Source organism: Centroberyx gerrardi, chromosome 3, assembly GCF_048128805.1.
Source record: "Centroberyx gerrardi isolate f3 chromosome 3, fCenGer3.hap1.cur.20231027, whole genome shotgun sequence".
NCBI classification, from domain to species: Eukaryota; Metazoa; Chordata; class Actinopteri; order Beryciformes; family Berycidae; genus Centroberyx; species Centroberyx gerrardi.
In genome coordinates this window covers 16,293,433-16,312,540 of record NC_135999.1, presented here as the reverse complement: position 1 = coordinate 16,312,540, position 19,108 = coordinate 16,293,433, and the positions used below count along the sequence as shown (strand labels likewise).

The 19,108-nt window shown below is 40.3% G+C and overlaps 1 protein-coding gene across 1 annotated transcript in view; it reads right to left on the bottom strand.

Annotated features, from left to right (window-relative positions):
* tmem131l (transmembrane 131 like) overlaps positions 1–19,108 on the bottom strand; it is a 44,295-nt gene that overhangs the window by 19,064 nt on the left and 6,123 nt on the right. Inside the window, exons 4-7 of the mRNA XM_071914464.2 lie at positions 7,940–8,011; positions 2,310–2,433; positions 2,056–2,172; positions 195–299 (exon numbers count right to left, since the gene is read on the bottom strand). Coding sequence (XP_071770565.1) covers positions 195–299; positions 2,056–2,172; positions 2,310–2,433; positions 7,940–8,011 — 418 coding nt within the window. The remainder of the gene's footprint in view (positions 1–194; positions 300–2,055; positions 2,173–2,309; positions 2,434–7,939; positions 8,012–19,108) is intronic.

Here is a 19,108-nt window from a genome sequence, read left to right as displayed (position 1 = left end):
CATTCTGCAATTTCATGGCAACAATTGCTTGAGAGTGTTTATCACAAAGCCTGTGTATATGCATGAGGCCATCTGTTTATCAGGGCTGGCAGGATGGGTGAGGTCAGCTGTTTCTAATGATGAGATGTCATCCACCACTCTGGAGGGCCTGTGCAAACCACCAGACAGCAGAGCAAAGACATTTAAACACATACCTGAGTTTGGGTCAGCTTAATGCTCTGGATGTGAGGGAATATTAGAAGACTATCCTTTCTTTGGACAGACTTTAATGAGCCCCGGTGGACTCCCACACCAAATACCTGGAATAGAAATAGTTAACATGAAGGGATTTTCAACACCATCTGCATTCCATTAAGGGTGAGCAGTCGACATGTAAACCGTGGAGTAGCGTCATTTGCAGGGCTTGAATTGGACTTCTTGTCCCTCCCAATGCTGCTAGTGCTTTGTGCTTAATAAAGACAAAGAATAGTACGCTAATAAGTAGGCTAATGATTAGATGTAGCATCTGTGGATGTTTTACAGTATAGCCTAAAGAATTTTCATCGTGCTGCAATATGTACAGGATATCTGCAGGTTTCAGAAAGACAAAGTTAGACTTTTTAAATGCTACACTGAATTGCAAGACCAATTTAAAACTCAAAACAGAGAAACAAAACTGGCATAACCAGCCTGAACATAGCTAATGAAAGTTCTGAAACTATGAATGTGCAGTCGAAGAAAAAGAACACCAAGAACTAGGCTAAATTGCTAAGGGACATGAAGTCCAATTGCTTAGTAAAGCAGATGGAAAACATATTTTGCATATTGTACCACGAACCCTGTTCTGTATTTATCTTCGAGCGGATATGCAGTGCAAAGAAACATTGCATGGTGAACAAAATTACACCTCTAATAACTGTATTTAAGACATTTTGATACTTTTTAAGGCCTCAATTTTAAATATATTCGGAAAAAACAAATTGAAATGCCTTTGTTACATGTAAGGGGAGTACCGCTGTAGGGAGCTGCGCATGACAGTTCAAGTGTGTGTGCATGCCTGGGCGTGCTCACTTGCCATTAATAAAGCTAAACATTGCTACTCAGCTTTCTGATGTCTGAAATATGCAGGTTTAATTTGAGATGGACACAGTTCACGCCTACCAAAAACGTGATACACATTTCTAAGGCATCTGAAGCCTATTTCTATTGTTTATTCTGATTTGGTTTGGTTCCAATGTGGCTGACAAAGAGCTGACTTCTCCCAGAGGTTCAGTTTCCTACAGCTGACACTGTATAGCCTAGGGTAGATTGTTGCTCATGCACAAGCAATAGGCCTATGTTACAAACTTTGCTCATGTTGGAACATGAAAGACATCTAACCATCATTGACAATGGTCTCACAAAACTGTTGTGAAATTGAAGACGGAAAAAAAACTCTCAGGTGGTAGTGCAGCAAGGTGTGGTGGAAAAACACAACAGACCCATGGACTGGAGTGCAAGTAAGACTAGAGGATACAGCGGTTTGTGTTCTCAGAGCATGTGAATACACATTCACTGGCTATTTCTAGCTGCCACAAAGCCAACACAGATAGGGGTCTACTGATGTGAAATAGAAGCAGAGAAAATAAAATCACAAATAGTGCGAAACTAGGTTTTTAGCTAGAGGCAATAGTGAACTACTGTATAAACTGATTTTCATTGGACGTAATATCAAAAACTCTCCTGCCAAGTGGCTACCAGTATTAACAGTTCCCTACTTGAGCTAATTTCTACCTCCACTTTTCAGGTCCTGATCATGTAATGTGAGGTGAACAAACATTTTCTTAAATATAATCTGGAAACAAAGTTCCTACATGGCTTGTGTCATCAAAATTCGAATGGCATAAACAAATCCAAGAGGTTCTTCAATAAGGGTAAAATATTTGAACACAACATATTTTTGTATCTTCTCATCGAAATTTAAGTCTGCAAATTACTTAATGTGCTATTAATAAAGTCTTAAGCACAAAATGTGGAAGTTCACTATTTTCCCAACAGAACAAGGCCCACGGCAGGAGGTGTATTTATGGAACTGACCTGGTATGACAGAAGCCCATGGGCTGATGTGTTTATAAATAATGAGTTTTCTACATTGCCCTCCTCAGATGGGAGGAAGATGAGTTTAAAAGAGGCCTTCCCTCTGGGTGGGATCACCTAGGACAGAGGAAAAACACGAGGCCGTAAGATGTTTTCAGATAGCATAATACAGGACACTCACACAAATCAAGAGGAAAATAATGATAAACATCACTACTTGCGGATATCTTGTGCACCCGCACGCACACACTTACCCTTCTGTGGAAGGAAGGCATGTGAAAATGCCTGCTGGATGTAAACATTGACAGCAGTGTCACAGGGAGTTCCTGACTGGGGTTGTGTATATATATGGTTTCAGCTCTTGGCAGCCCCAGTGGCCTATGAAGACGGGGGACAGTCAGAAGAGCATCATAAATAACTGGGTTCTCCATGAAGCATTTACCCATGGAGCACCATGGCTCCCAAGCTGAAAATCTAGGAGCATACATCCAAATTTTAGGAGCACAATTATGTACACAATTATCTATATCCCTTTCATGAGTCCTCTATGTAGCCTATACTACATTAGGTCTCTGTATTGCCCTTTTAAACCATTAGGTCCACAAGGCTAGCGGTGGGTGACAGAACTGCAAAAAATATACATATACGCCAAATCCAACTTTACTCAATTCTATAGCAAACTTTATCTGGGGAAATTTAGGGGTAAAATTTGATCATGCATTTTGAATGATGTCCCTTCAAGTTTTACATAAAGAAATGTCATGGCATTTTCAAAGTAGTACTTTGTGTGTTTGTCTGAAAATGTATTTTCCTTAATCCAATATTGCATAATTGACACCTTTTCAAAGCGTAACACAACAGAGCAAATAGTTTTACTGTTTCTATATTCCTCCTATATTCCTATTACAGATGAGGTCTTCAATTTTAAATAACAGCCCATGTCTTGGATCTAACATTAGGCAAATAAGTCTATATAGCATTTATATTGTCTAGTATAAACAAGCCATCTCCAGCTGGACTGAAAAAAGCATGTGGACATGTGCATGTGGGTCACTGGTCCTTGCCACAGTGGTTATGTTGTTGCTGTTGCCAAAATATGTGAGGTAGAAATTGTGTCACTGAAAATGTTGAAGTCTGAAATCAAGCATCAATCATGCTGCAGACCCATCTCATGTTTGAAACATTCATTTCAATCAAATGAAGACATCTTCAGTCTAATATGGCCAATGACACTGAATGCAAACACTGAATAAAGATATTGCATACCTCTCCCACCACAGTGCAGTTAGCATTAGTTAGTGTTAAGTGTTAGTGTTACTTCATTGGGTCATATTTAATATGGCACTGGGTAAAACATTTGCATAAAATTCAAATGTTTGTTTGTATTCATATGCACCAAGTTAGATGAAACTATTCTTGTGACCATGTATGGGAGTTCACAAATGGGTGAGTGTGGTCATAATCCAGTCACTGTAATGGTTACGGAGAAGACTGCCACTGAATAGGTCTCCAGTGTTTTGCATTGTATCAATATGGGGAAGCTATGACTCATAAGCCATTTGCCTCTTTGTAAACAGATAGGTAACAGGTATGAGTAATTCATGTTTTTTATCTGAGATAGGCCCCATTGTGAGAGATAAACAACAGAAACAACAAAGCAAGCAAGGCTATGAAAAGGCCTTGGGCGACATTACTGCAAAGATTAGCTCACTGGGTTTGGCCATTTGTATTGTGATCTGTTACAACAGTGACAAATTTCTCTTTTTAATCTTGTAGGGAAACCTGCGTGACAGAAAGCGTACACGATTTTATTAATCCGATTATTTCTTACTGTACGCATGTTTCCTCTTTTGCACGTATGTGACCTTTTAGTGTGCAATCACATTTTTATAACTGAGGCCCCAGGTGTAGTCTTTGGTTGGTATCAAAACCTGTATACTCTTGGCCCTCCATGGCATATGGTTGCCTATCCCTGTTTCACAAGTAAACACATCAAAGTCATGATGAGCCAAAGTCAGATTGAAATGAGACTGCTATGTTAATTATTCTTGTCTGGAACATTGACATGTAGGCTATTTCACCTTTTAAAATTGGAAATATTAAGTCCATAACAATGTCTTTTCAATGCACTCTCACTTTTGAAAGTTGGAGGATCGATATTTCACATCCGCACTAGGACCAGTGGAAGCAGAAGTATCTTAAAAACCTTGAATATGACACTTGAAATTCTTGTAACAAAACTGAATGATTAGGCCTACATTTTGCCTGCTTTAATATCATGCCAGTGGGTAAATGATGGCAATTTTCACTAAATTGAATTAAAATACATTAAATTTACTTGTTATGGTGTGGGTCAACCTTAACACAGAAACTACACAGAGAATGTTGTGCTTCATTCGGCTGCTGGAATGCTGGCATTTGGCCAACTATACAAAACTGGATGTTTATTTGAATGTCTGCATTTTTTTAATAATGGGAAATACTAGACTTTAAAAACACTAGGAAGAATGCACAACATGCACTGAGAATTGTCTAATCTTGACAGTAGATGCTCCAAGGATGCTGCTATCACAACGCAACATTGGTAGTGTAGCAGGAATATTCTTTATCGAATCTAATAAAAACTAGTACAAGAACTGGTTATTCCAATCTGTGCCCTTAGTCTACTTCTGTGGGTATGACTAGTACCCACAGAAGTAGTACTTTTATGTACTCTTTGGCATGGTATTGTGATACTTATTGGTATAATAATGCATAGTCTGGTATAGTATCATGGGATAAAACTGTGGTATCTTAAAAGCACTGCCGAAGACAAACCAAACATTTGGTTAGCCTATACCAGGATTGGACACAACTTATCTGACACACTTTTTAAATACGTTTAAGGACTTTTTGACATGTGGGTCCAATGTTATTCATCACTGACATAAGCTTCCACTTTATCTGAAAAGACTTCTTCCCCTTACTCAAATACAGCAAGGAAAGTTGAGCAAATTTGCAGAAACAGTGACACATCCTAAGTAAGCATTGGCATTTTCATCAAATGTGTTATATTTGCAGCGTACATGGTAGATCTCAGCAATGGAAAAATATGCCTAACAATGGTGTAAGATATAAACTATGAAGGCATGCTTCTTGAAGAATAACACAACAGGGATTATGGTTCGTTGAGTTATGTCCACAAGTGCAAGTTGTATGAAAGTGCCCAGAGAATTAAAACTATGTCAGATATTTGCCTGTTCTGTGTCCACATCAGTAGTGACATAAAGGTGTCAAGCTATCCTTGATCAATCGGAATTTCTGACCCTGAATCTCTGTGTGCAGATATTACAGACTAGATCTACGCCGTCTTTCCTCCTGCTTTATTTCCTTGGAGAGAAGCTATGTACAGGAGCAGGCCAACAGCTAGGACAGTCGGTGTGTTGTTTGGACAGGGCTGGACATAGCGAACACCAAGCAGCACATGGAATCTGGGCTAGGAGAAACCCTGATGTAATTAGTCAGCAGTCAATGGTGGTCTGTTTGTACATGACTGCTTCTCTCTGCAGATAGAGCACAGGGATACAAAGGTAGCACTTTTACTGCTTTGTAACACTTTGGGAATGGGACAGCGCATTATGAAAATAAATCCTGATTATTAAAATTCATTAAGGTGAGGCAGAGAAGCACAACCTTTATTACATGTTCCATTTCTATGTAGACAAAATGGAGCGGGTCATAGTGGATACAGCTTTTGTTCAGCATTAGCAGCTTGTGAGTCAATTCCATCTATTGCTGAAAAGTCTATATAAAGGTCTATAGAACATGGGCATTGTGTAGTGTGAGTAAGACAGATACAGTGAAAAGCCCAAGTATTGGGACAGTTAAATAAAATTGCTTATTGCTGCACACTCCTGAAATCTGTATCTCAGCTCAAAAGATGAATATGTGGAAAAAGCACAAAATGCCAGCTTTTATTTATGACTGTTTTGTTACACCATGTTACAACAATGTCATTTGTTGTGTTCAGGCCTGCCAATTTCAGGTGAGCATAATGGTTGGAAAGAACATAAACTGGAGCAAATTAAACTTGTTTTAAGTTCGTATTTGGTCACATACCCTTTGTTTGTGGGGTTTTCTGACTTGAGTTTCCTTTTAAGCAAGTGAAATGCATGCTCAATAGGATTTAAATGGACTGGTCCAGTTTCCACAATGGTCAAGTGTAGCCTACATTTTGGATCATTGTCTTACTGAATTGTGAACTTACACCTGAGGAATTTAGGATTTTTTTTGGACATGTGAAGACAAGATCTTTCTTTAAACTTCAGAATTCAGTCTGCTGCAGACATCTTCAGTAACATCATCAATAAAGACCAGTCAACCGCTTCCAGAGGCAGCCATGCGTTCTCAAGCCATGACACTGCCTCCTCCATGCTTCACAGATAAGGCAGTACGCTTAGGATTATTTGCAGTTCCTCTCTTCACAGTCTATCCTTGCCACCACTTTCATAAAGGGTTATTTTTGTCTTGTCTACAAAACTTTGTTTCAGAACTCTTCTGGGTCTTCTGGCCTGGTACTTCTTTGAAAATTCCAGTCTGGCCAGAATGACTTGCATTTTACAGTGCAGCTTTTGTATTTCTCCTGTCAAAGTCCTCTGCAAATGGTGAACTGTGATAGTTTCATGTGCACTTTGTAGATTGTCTACAATCTCTTTGGCTGTTGTTTTAGATTTTTTATTCACAGCTCTAGTGGTTTTTCTGTCATCAGTGTTTGTCATCTTCCTTGGACGATCTGATTGTTGCCGATTGCTCACACCTTCAGTAATTTCTATATTTTTCCACATGTTGATTTTGCAATGTCCAACTGCTCTGTAATGGTTCCAATTGGAAGTTTCTTTAAGCTTATCTTCAAAATTCCCTTCATCTTGGTTTATGCCTTCTAACTCAAGAAGCAGACTCAAAAGGTAAACACAGCCTTTTTATGTATGCGCAATTAATGCCACATTGAACACATGATCAATCAAATAGCTCTGTCACCCATTGTTCCAATACTCATGCTCACCTGAAATTTGGTGGGACTGAACACAACAAATTACTTTGCTCCCACATGGTTTAACATGCATGCAAAAAACAAAACAAAAGCTTTTATCTCATATTTATCTTTTGATCTGAAATATGAATTGCATTAAGCAATTTTACTTCACTGTACCAATACTTATATTAATGTATAATAACTATACAATAATTATATGATTATATGACACAAAATACTACTCAAGTGTTACCAGCTACTCCAGAAAAGTCCAAGAATTTTCCATAAAATATGTGCTGCCTGTAAGTTTTTGCCTTCAGTAATAGCACTCATGACTGCTGTCCAACCACAGCAATGAATCTGCTATTCTGGTTGTTTTGGGAGCAGGGAGGCAAACAGCGGAGTTCTTAACCTTTTTGACTGGGGTCAACCCTCCGCTGTAAGCGCCTGGCTGCTGGGAAAGAGAGCTTGTTGCCATATTAGGGTATCCTGTCTGTTCTTTAAGGTTCTATGGGGATTGTTTAAGGGCCCCGTGCTTCATGAAATCCTCTTCCCGTTCTGTAGCATTCATCACAGTGACAGCTGCTTGCTGTGAAGCCGATTCTGTGGCCTTTTCGTGAGACTCGCCAGAACTCAGGTTAAATTAAGACGGTGGACTTATAATATTTATCCTACATGGTAGTGAAGGACCATTTTCCACATCACTCATAAGACTGTGAGATGGCAAAGTGAAGTTTTAGCCTTGTGCTATATGTTGGGCATGCAGAATAAAGGGTTTACAATTTTCAGTACAATATGAAGAACATGATCTACATGTCAGTTTCTGTTTTTCAGAGCGGTCGTGTGAAATTAGGAAGTGAGACTTGTACTTACTGTGTCCCAAACTCCAGAGCTGGGGGCTGGAAATGCAGGGGCCTTCCATTCTCCCGCGTATATGGAGAGGAGCTGGTGGAAAAGAGAAAATATGACAAACAAAACATTAGGCCCAAGCCCGGCATTCACATTAAACTAAATAAGTTTCACTAAAGTACTGAAATGTGAGAAGATAAACATTTATCCTTGTGTCTATTAGTAACACTTTAGGACAAGAACACCAGGTCCCCTTTCCAACAAACATGTGACAGTTCACTGTGATGAATGAAAAGTCAAAACTATGACTGCCCCGGGTAGCTCCTCAAACTACTAACTTTCCTGCCTAACAATGGGGTTGGGATCCTGCCACACTTCAGTACTTCAGCAGGCTCATAAAGGAAAGAAAATTAGATGGCTATCACACAAAGAGGGAGGGCAAGTATCGGAGATGATGAATTACAGAGATTTAACTGAAGCCTTTGTATGTTAAATCCATTTCACACCCCACTGAAGGGGTTCAAGTTGCAACTAGACAAAAAACCACAGCTTAAATGTCTTGGGAAACGCTATCCCTGATACGCAACATTCTCTCTTGTATTGGAGAGAACATCACATCAAATTCCAATATTAGATGTCACTCTATGTAATGAGGCTATTTTTCATTGGGAAACATTACATACTTCATAGAACATCACTTAAGACCTTTTCTGAATTGTTAGGATCCACAGGTACTTGTGGCACTCAACTGATCCACCAAGCAGCTTGTATTTTAATGAAATCTCAACTTTTGTAACTGTTTTGCTTGTTATGAGGGCTTTAGTTGGGGTTTGTCCATACAAGAGAGAATGTCACTTATTGGGGCAAAGGAAACAGGTTGCTCATGTTGGACTGCAACATGCTTTCAACACCCTTGCAGCATATTTGATGCATTTCAAAATACAAGGGACAAAGCCCTTTAAAGCTATTGTTCAGCTTTGGAATAGTTATGTACTCTTATTTCAGATGGAGATATACAGTACACCGCACCTTAACCATTCTTTCTTGCGAAAGCCATGCCTAAAATATCATATTACTTGTTTCACCTGAATGCACTTAAGCAAATGGAGCAATATCATTGTCTATAAAGACTTCAAGAGCGAACCTGAAGAAGCCACAATGCGAAATGCGTTGTTCGCCCCAATATCCTACTATAAATGAGGAAAACTCTGTCCGTCTGTCCGCATCCATTTTGCTCCTCAATGGGTTGGCCAATCAATCTGAAACTGCACATGGCCATTGAGCATTGGCATAGGCAGGGACTGACGGAGCTGATTTTTCCATTTTCACAAATTTACGCTGTTTATGCGCTTTTTTGGCAAGTCTGCGCGGAGTTGTGGCGCGCGCATCCCTGGAAGTCTGCACGTAGTTGTGGCACGCGCATCCCTGGGTAGGGACTAGTTTTGTATGAATTAAACTAAAAAGTCGATTTGAACAATCCTGGTGTGCGCTGGATTACTTTGATCTTGTCTATAAAGACTTTCCACTGTAGACCAACATAGCAGGTGCATATAGATGCTATGTGCTTTCCTTGCTACTGACACTGCACAGCATGCGAGCGACACTGAACATAAGCATCCAACCACAAGTTAAAGGGTTAAAACAGGAAGCTGTTTTTCAATAAGAAGCGATCTCAAATGTCATGTCTCACACATAGTATAAAACTAATCACTAAAAACACAGCACCTTTGTCACATGTCAAGAAAAAGACACTAAATATAACTTCTTACTAAAAAAAGACAAGCGAGAGAGTTTATGGTGAAAGCATATAGGATCAGAATACTTTCAGATGAAAAACAAACAGAACATTCACAGGCTTATAGAAATGGAGATACACCCAATGGACAAGTATGCCTGAACTCTTCCTCATATCCTCATTGTCTGAGGTCACTGCAGCCCCTTTTGGAGCTCCGCTGTGTTGTTAATAGTGGCAGTGTGTGTCCTGTACTAATGAGCTCTGTGGTGGGGTGCCTCGCAGCAGGGAAGCAGCAGCTGCTGTGTGTGTGTGTATACGTGTGTGAAAACGTGATTGAACCCTGCTGACAGAGGACTGACGCAGCTGTTGACCAACGTAGGCAAGCAAGTGGAAGACCTCTGTTATGATCTAAGTATTAATGTTGATCGCCTGGGCAAAATAATCGCTATTGTTCTAGCTATGTTTAAAGATGTCAGTTCTCTATAGGTTTTCAGACTTGATTCCCCTCTAGGGATGGGAATTGATAAGATTTTATTGATACCAATGCCATTATCGATTCTGCTGATCGGTCCGGTTCTTTATCGATTCCCGATCAATTTTCTGTGTGGAAAAAAAAGTAGGCCTACACAGGTTTTCAGCGTCAACGCAGCTGTTTTATCATCTCTTGAGTCTGAACACAGTGTAGAATGTCTGCCTAATAACATTTGAACATGTTAAAATAAATTACAATGCTCCTTTTCTTAAAATTATATAACTTGGAAAACAAATAAGATCGTTAGATGGTTACCCTAAGATGTTTCAACATATTGCTGGTGTTTCCACCCTTAAGGCTGCGTTCACACATAGCGTTTTTTCTCCAACCGCCAGCGCCCTTTTCTCATCAAAAGTAATGGGAAGCGGCCGCAAGGCGCACAAAAGGCGGCCGCTCCCAAAAAGCGCTGCAGCTGCGTTTTTTTCGTCAGAGCGGAGCGCTTTCAAAAGTTGAGAAATGTTCAACTTTTCAGAAAAGCGCCGGGTGACGTGAACCGCTTTTTCCCAGCCGACCAATCGCGATGACAGAGATGCTGGCCGTTTCCCATAGCAACAACAAATATGGAGAAGGAGAAAGTGAAAGTGCCGGTGGAGAAATGGGACGTTGTAATAAGTGAATTTACGTTACCGCAACAGCGATCATAAAGGCAGTATGGATTATACTGGACATGTATTGGAAATATCTGGTAAGCCTTTGCTTGTTGCACAACACTGCTCTGTCTGATAGAAGAGCTAACCAGCTGGTTAGTGAGCTAGCAGCTGCTCAGCTAACGTCAGGTGACGTTGCCGTGATCCGCTTTTTATTTCTCCTCACAAAAAGCGCTCCAGGCAGCGCTTTTTCCACATCAAAAAACGCTATGTGTGAACACGGAAATGATCATTTTACAGACGTTACAAGTAGCACTGTTGTCATCTTTCTTCGTGAAATGAAGCAACGCTTTGGACCGTTTCTTCCTCTCCGCCATGACTCCTTCTTGTTACAAGTTTCCAGCAGCGTAGATGCAGAGTTTGACGTCATGACGCATGAGTTTTTGCAATGCGCATGCGCAACTGTCAGACAACAACATGCCGGCATCGATAAAAGGAATTGATAACCTCGGAGGCATACGATTCCGATGGATCAGACAATTTGGAACCGGTTCTCAACTGGAACCGGTTCTCGATTCCCATCCCTATTCCCCTCAATCACTAAAATGAATAGGTGTCAATCTATGCCTCCACACTGAGAAGCAGTGCATCCATACTCCAAGACAGACCCCATGCTGGACCGAAGAGGGTGGAAGGACTTTGGGGGCGGGGAGTCGGATCTCTCTCAGTCAGTAGACTGTCACTGCCTTGTCCAGACTTTCAACAGCTGAGGATTCTTGTCTGCACAACTTCTAGGGCTGGGTGATATTGCCAAAATATCATACCACAGTATTTTTCATGTTTTTGATGATACAACAAAATTGATGATGGCATTTCCATTACAAATTATACTTTATTAAAAGTACGAGGATACCAAACAACAGGTTCATACAGGTTTCCTCTTAATATTGTGCTTAAAAAAGTAAAAGATTTTTATATTTGTGATTAAAAAAAGATTAAAATGCAGCCAACAACAGTATTTATACCATACGTCTTAAAATACCTAGCACTACATCATGCACATACACCAACAGAGATGAGAAAGTAAGGGAGAAAGGATAGTGAGCATTAATATGGAAATCAGAGGAAGGCAGCTGGCAGACTCCTCTGTATTCTACTGAGCCCTGACAGGCAACATTATAGCTCTGACTCATGTACTGCGCTCCTTATTCCTGTATTAAAATGACTCATAAGCAAACCTACAGCACTGGTTGCTCTGTTTTCATTTCTGCTGTGCCTTCCTTTTCATTTCTGACTACAGGCACATAAGCATGCCTACTTTCCCTTCAGAGACGCCTCCCCCAAAACACACACAGGCAGGCTGAGAGGTCTAAATTTGGTTCAAATACACATAGCGGTTATAAGTTGAGGGTCTCATCCTCTAGCAGCTTCTCCTGGCCATTATTGGTGGGTAAAACAGCACATGAATTGAGCTTGAGGTGAGTATTCACATTAGAAACAGCTCCTCATACCAATCACCGACAGTCGACTGCCACAGCTACTTATAGCATTCTAGGATCTGCACTGCTAGGCTGGCTAGCAGGTTGCAACACTGGCCTGCAATGCTGGGGCATAAAAAGATGGCAGGCATGGGGATAAGGGAGGCTGTGACTGAAGCAGTTCATGTTCGGGTCATAGTATGGGTTTTCAGACAAAGGAAAGGATAGTGGTAGAGACTCTTTGTAATCTGTAGACTGCCTAAACCACACTGAAATCAGTGTTCAAAGACTACAGATAAGCTCTGGACTGAACTCAGTTCAAATAAAAGCAATACACCCCTTTCAGACACACACACACACACATACCGGATGAAATAACCAATAAGGAGATAATATAGTTCTGTGTAATAGTAAATGCATAGCACACAGGCTTTGTTTTACATTTGCTACATTTTAAAACATTTGCGGATATCAAGAGTCAGAGGAATTTCAGAAGAAATCCATAGCTCACCATTAATCTTTATGAAACCACTATGATGATGAAATCTACGTTCTTCCTCAAGTTAGCCCCCCCATGACATGCCAGGATGCTTGTCTGCACAAAAAAGTGCTGATAAATGAATATACAGTCAAGTTGGGCAACAGAAAATGCATAAATCTGTGTAGTGTATTCACTTCCTGTTTTGAACTCCTGTAATAAGCAGGCCTAAACCTTCTATTGGAGGATGGTTAAAAAAACAACAATTGGTTTCATAAATGATACTCTTTCTTTAATTTGTAAAAGTGACTTAAACTGACTATATTTATTTTAGTAAAACAATATTAATGTTGTGACAATATTCATGACAATTCTTCTTTTTTTTTTTTTTTTTACATTTCTCTGCTGCTATGTCTTATTGTGCAAATAAACTTAAAAGTTGGGAACCAGTTTGGTATTTGCAAACTAGCAAATATTTTATTTCGGAAGAAAAGGAAACCAGATTATGGTTATTAAGCATGCACGTTACAGTTTCAGCCATAAATGAGGAACCATGGGAGTTGTGTGTTGAGTGGCTATAAAGGATTGCATGACACATTCTGCCATTGCTGGGACATGTCTGTTAAAGCAGCTCCAAATAACTGTAGGGCAATAGCTGCTGGATTTGCATGGCTCTACAATGAACCTGTTATTGGGCAAGTAAAAAGACCAGGGCTCCCAAGCAAGATGCTACTTAAGCTACTCTGGTGAGAAAGGAAGGCGGATTAGAAGCATTTTATCCTCCAAAAATGACAGCTCTTGATTGGTTGCCTCTGCTAAAATATTATCAAACAAATGTCATCAAATACATTTGCTCCTGCAAGTCAAGTAGTAAAATATCCTTTGATACTGAACCATTTGTAATATATTCTAGGCTAACATCCCTAACGAATTGTGCCTCATGTCCCAAACACACAAAATAAACGTTTTTAGCAGTATACATTACATCAAAAATAAGCAGTGGTGCACCTCTTATAATGCAAAAACAACACTATTAAAGCCAACAGTTTAAATTATGAAAATACATACATTAAACGTGGAACAGTAAATATGGTTCTATAATATATGCATGCATTTTTGCAATGCATTTCATTTACATACATTCCTCCTCAGGCAGCAATTTCATTTGCATTACTTTCTCCAGTCCTTTTCTTGTTGTACTACACATCTATACATAAAATACAACCTCCTGCTATAAATGCCGTATTATAACTTGAAAATACTGTATATAAATCAATAATGTCGCCTACTGTAACGGTGACTATTCCCTGCCAAAAATTAAACCGAATGTCAATAGTCATTTGAATATCGCAGTGGCAACCCCAAGTGTGAATTTTCTCATTGTGTGAAGTTTATGTGCAGAGACGATCTGCAGCTCTAACCTCAACCTATCAGGTTCATCTCGGTTCAGTGGCAGTTTACAGGAAGTTCTCAGAGCATTGTATAGATCTGTGTCTTCTGTGTTGGTAAGCCTTCAACAGGCCCGTGTTTCTAGTCTGCTGCTGTGACAATTGCCAATTGTGCTCCATCTCATATCCAGCTCTACAAAAGTTATTGGTTAGCCATCTGTTTCAAAGCTCCGATGAACTAGGCTGCTCTCTGAACAGCAGCTCACTAGCTAAATAGTCAATTGAAGAGGACAAGAAAAAGACAACCGCACTGAAAAAGATAAAAGCCCCAATCAAGTTATTATCTCTCTTCTGCCCTGGTCAATCTAGTGTTTTGATTACCCCCCAGCCCAATGAATGCCTTTTCTCACCTCTCCTGATTTTCTGTAGATGATTCAGATCCACTATCCACTGTGGGCACTGACAAATCACAACACACAAAAATGTACACACACACACACACAAAAAAAATAGCCTACTGCTTCCTCCTTGACTCCAAGTGCCATCTTTCTCTAGCAAAATTGAAGCCATGGTGATAGAGGTCTATTTGCAATGTGGTGGGTAATGAGAGACTGGGATACAAGTTGGCAGGAGAGTGGGCGTAGAAATGGCAGGAGGTGTGAAAATTAGCACCCCCCCCCCCCCCCCCCACCCACCCCATCTTTCAGCTTTGCACTGGTCACCACTGATGGAGAGACAAGAGAAGAGGCTGAGTGGAGACTGAAGGGGGACAGAATGCAAGAGGAAGAAGAAGAAAGCGTAATGCCAGAGAAGAGATGCTCTAGACTTGATGTCACTTGGTGGCCACAGAAAAATCACACTCCAAAGCCAAGACAGAGGGATAGATGGTACCCTCATGTTAGAGAGAGAGAGAGAGAGAGAGAGAGAGAGAGAGAGAGAGAGAGAGAGAGAGAGAGAGAGAGAGAGAGAGAGAGAGAGAGAGAGAGAGAGAGAGAGAAGCTCAGGCTATACGCGGAAATGTCACACATCTCCTTTCTGTTGCAGGGCAATAAGAGACGGGCTGCAAATGGGTGCCATTTTCACCTGTCTAAAATGTTCTATAAAATTACACACCCACGCGCGAGGTAGGCTGATGCACCCAGTTTGAGCTTCTCTACGCCTACTATGCGATTTTGAAAAATGCAAGGAAGTGGGTGTGAAGAGCGGGGGAGAGGAGGGGGGTTTGGGGTTGGGCCTGGTTAGTGAGAAGAGGAACAGGGTGCTCGCCTTCTCAAATCTACCTTTAGACTGGGGGTGGTGACATTTTTATTGTTTTACCAAATGACTTGATGTCCTTGAACACGGCTGCATCTCCAACTGAACACCGGCTGTTCATTTTAACAACTGGAGGGAGTACTGAGCCAAGTTTAGTGAGATAAATACGGCGCCAGATCATTTGTGCTCAATTGCTGACAACATGACCGGCATTGTTCTATTTCATAACTAAATTAGTACTAAATACCAGTTTACAACTCAAAAATAGTGTTTTAGTGTGGAGTTTCTCTTTAAGCTAGGAACAAACTGGCTGACTTTTAGACTGATTATAGCTAAGATGGTCACATTGGACAAACTATTTTGTCGTGTGTGAGGAACTTAAATCTTGTGCCTCCTGATCTACTCTAGCTTCAGCAGTAGACCAGTTGGTACTATCACTTCAAACATGTTTGATTTTTACGGGTTGAATCAGGATGTTAGTGCACATATTTATTTAATTCATATGGCTCATATGTCAAATATTATCAAAATGTTAACGTTGTACTCAGAATAAATATTATGTTGTTGAAAATGCACTTGCTCTACCAGCATGCTAGTTTTTTAGCCTGCTTGTGGTAATTCACCACAGAAATTAGCAACTAGCTAGTTTGCAGCTTGCTACAGCCGTTTTGCTTCTGGCAGCTCACACCAGCAGTTACTGCTGAGCTTGCTTGTAGTGTCTCTGCAGCACTAAGTGGATGATGAGTCAGAGTAGAGTAAATTACAGTGATCATTCATGTACAAAACTAGAAGGAACCGCCAATGCTGAACACTTCTCCAACTTGCTGTTACACCCAAAGACATTATTCCTATCACTTAAATTTTAAATTGATTTTTTGACCCTGCAAACATACCCCTAGGATCTGAAATCAAGTCTATCTCCATTCACACGTTTTTGAGATATCCTGCTGAAGGACAGACAGACAACAAGGAACCCCCCCCCCCCCCCATAATCTACAGTTCAGTTAACTGGGACTAATCAGTGTTGATATTCATTCAGCAGCCACCACAGCAACAGAATGACCACCATTTCTAGAAAGAATGTGAATTAAAATAACAGTATTAACAGCCAAGGATTAATGATTTTATTATGATGAAGCATCTAAAGAAAAACACTGCAAACGACACTAGAACCACAACAGGGACCAAAACAGGGATGGATGTGGAAACGAAAATTACAGATGCCAAAAATGCTGCAAGATGCTGCAAAACCATTTCAGTTCCATGTTTTCTTACTGTAGATGTAGCCTACAGTATAATGTAATAATACACAAACAACCACAAATAAGCTGGCAGCGGGGTTTGACTTCATGAGAGGGGACATTGTTTTCTCTATTATATAACAAGTGCTTCTGTCTCGCTCACTCTCTTGTTCATTGGCAGTTATAATTGCTTGTTAATTCATAACCTGTCGAGTAGCATAACCTCAAACACTGTTTGTCTGAGTGGAAAAGCAGTGTGTGTGTGGGGGTGAGTGCACGTGAAGGGTCAAATGTGAAAGGTAAATGAGGTCGTCTGCCTCCGTAGCAGAGCCATCTGTGGTGGGACGCTTGATTGGTCGTGATGATTGACATCTCCTAAGTTGATAAATCCATTTCTGCTGCTGTTCTGTTCTTCAGAATTCCCCTTTCCTTGGGGAACTAAGGACAGCAGTTTAAATATCTGAACTCTGTTTTGATCAAATAGCCACTCCTCTCATTAAGAGCAGAATACTAGTATGACTTGGCCTACTCACCGGTGCTTGAAAGTTGTACAGGACAAAGATTAGGAAAGCACTACCTACAGTAATGACCTGCCCTCTGTACGGCTTGATTGTAGATGCTAAATTTCTGAGTCTCTATATGCTAAAGCCGCATACAATATTACAAAGCCAAGTGGATAATATGCAAAGCTTAAACTCTCCTAAATGGTTAACAGCGATGATATAGGCTAGGCTATTACCAGTATCACACATTAGCATGCACATACAAACACACACGTCAGGTCCTCTCATATCCACATGCTGAAGGGGGAAGTTTACCTTAGTACAAAGTTTTGTTTTATTCAAGAGCAACTGCCCTTGAAGAAAAACTCAGCCTCTCAACAAGCATGCCACTGAGCTTGAGTACAAGGGTTCTGTCCACTGCCACAGTACAGAAATAACAAGTTATGTTTGGCGCCATTTGATCCCCTGGATCTAACTCAAATAAAGTCAATGTTAGCAGTGACCTCAACCATGCTCCAAGGGAGAGGTTAGGACCAGAGGAGAGTTTGGGTCAACTGGTGTTCACACTCCTCTGTAACAGACAGAGAGACAGAAGGAGTGACAGAGAGATCAAATTGAAGCCACATGGCACAAGTAATAAAGCTATTACCACTGTGCTGTGGTGAAGAGTAGGTCTGTCAGGATGGCCAGGGAACATGGGTATTTTGACAACAGAGAAAAGAATATGGAGATTAAAGTAAAAAAAAAGAGCCAGAGACACCCAGAAAGTGGGAGATTGTAAGAAGACTGGTGACAGAAACTAACACTAACCTCTGCCCAACTCATTATCTCCAGCCTGCTTTGCTCTTTAGGCGGGGAGGGAGTGATGGCAACCCAGCCAAGTGTCTGATAACCCAGGCACGAGAGGCCTCGCAGCCCAGAGCTCTGGATGTCTAGGGGTCAACCAGCACTACAAAGCCTCCTTTGCCTCTCACCTCCATAGACTTAAAAATAGGCCTACTGCCACACTGTTTAGCAACTGTTTGTTGCATTTGAATCAAAGAAAAATTATATTAAGGATGAAAGGTTGTCACATTACTGTAATTTTACTTTATAAAATGTATGCATCATGATACCAAATAGTAAAATCTAAATGTCACAGCACCATGCAGTCCAGAGTGTTGCTTGTTAACTTGGCTTAATATTTAATGTCTGGAGCCGTCCAATGCACAGTAGCAGGCTGAAGACACAAACTGACAAGCTAAGCTTTTTAACCTTTTAGTTTTTTTAAACTATGTGGCGTTATCACTGTGTTCTTTAAAATTTGGACATCATCATCCACCTCATTTCATATATGAATGCACAAATACATGATACGGTCATATTGGGATAATAAATAATGATAATTATTGAATTAAATAAATAACGATAATTATTTAATTTAATAATTATGATAATAATAAGTATTAATGAGCATTATAATGGTTAGATAATGCGATAACTCAATAGTATTCACTAGTAGTACCATATCATGCAAGTCATGCAGAGCATTATAAATATTGTGCAGAGACAAATCAGCAAAAATTCTACTTCATGTGCTGAGGTACAAACTTCTGGGCAACAAATAGTTAAGCTTAGAGTGAAGTGTAGGGAACATGCTAGTCCTGTTTAGATATATATGGTATGACCCGCTCCATTTCTGGCAGGGCTTCTCACGGAAGAGAACATCAACCAGGAGCAATCATAAAAGTTAGGCTGGGACTTATATAAAAATGATTTTATGGGCAATAAGAAGAGTAGCCTACAAGCCTAAAGATTGCTGTGCTTCTGTGCACTCACTCAACCACCAGCCTATTACTAAATAATAATGCCATACATTGTTGATGTTTCAGTAAAAGCTTTTCTATGGAAAAAAACAAGCTGGGAAAGATAGACCTCCCCTCCATTTTCTTTCAAGGAGTTCTAAAATTAGTCTGGAATTTAGTACTGTGGCTCGTTAACACACGCCCCCAAACTCT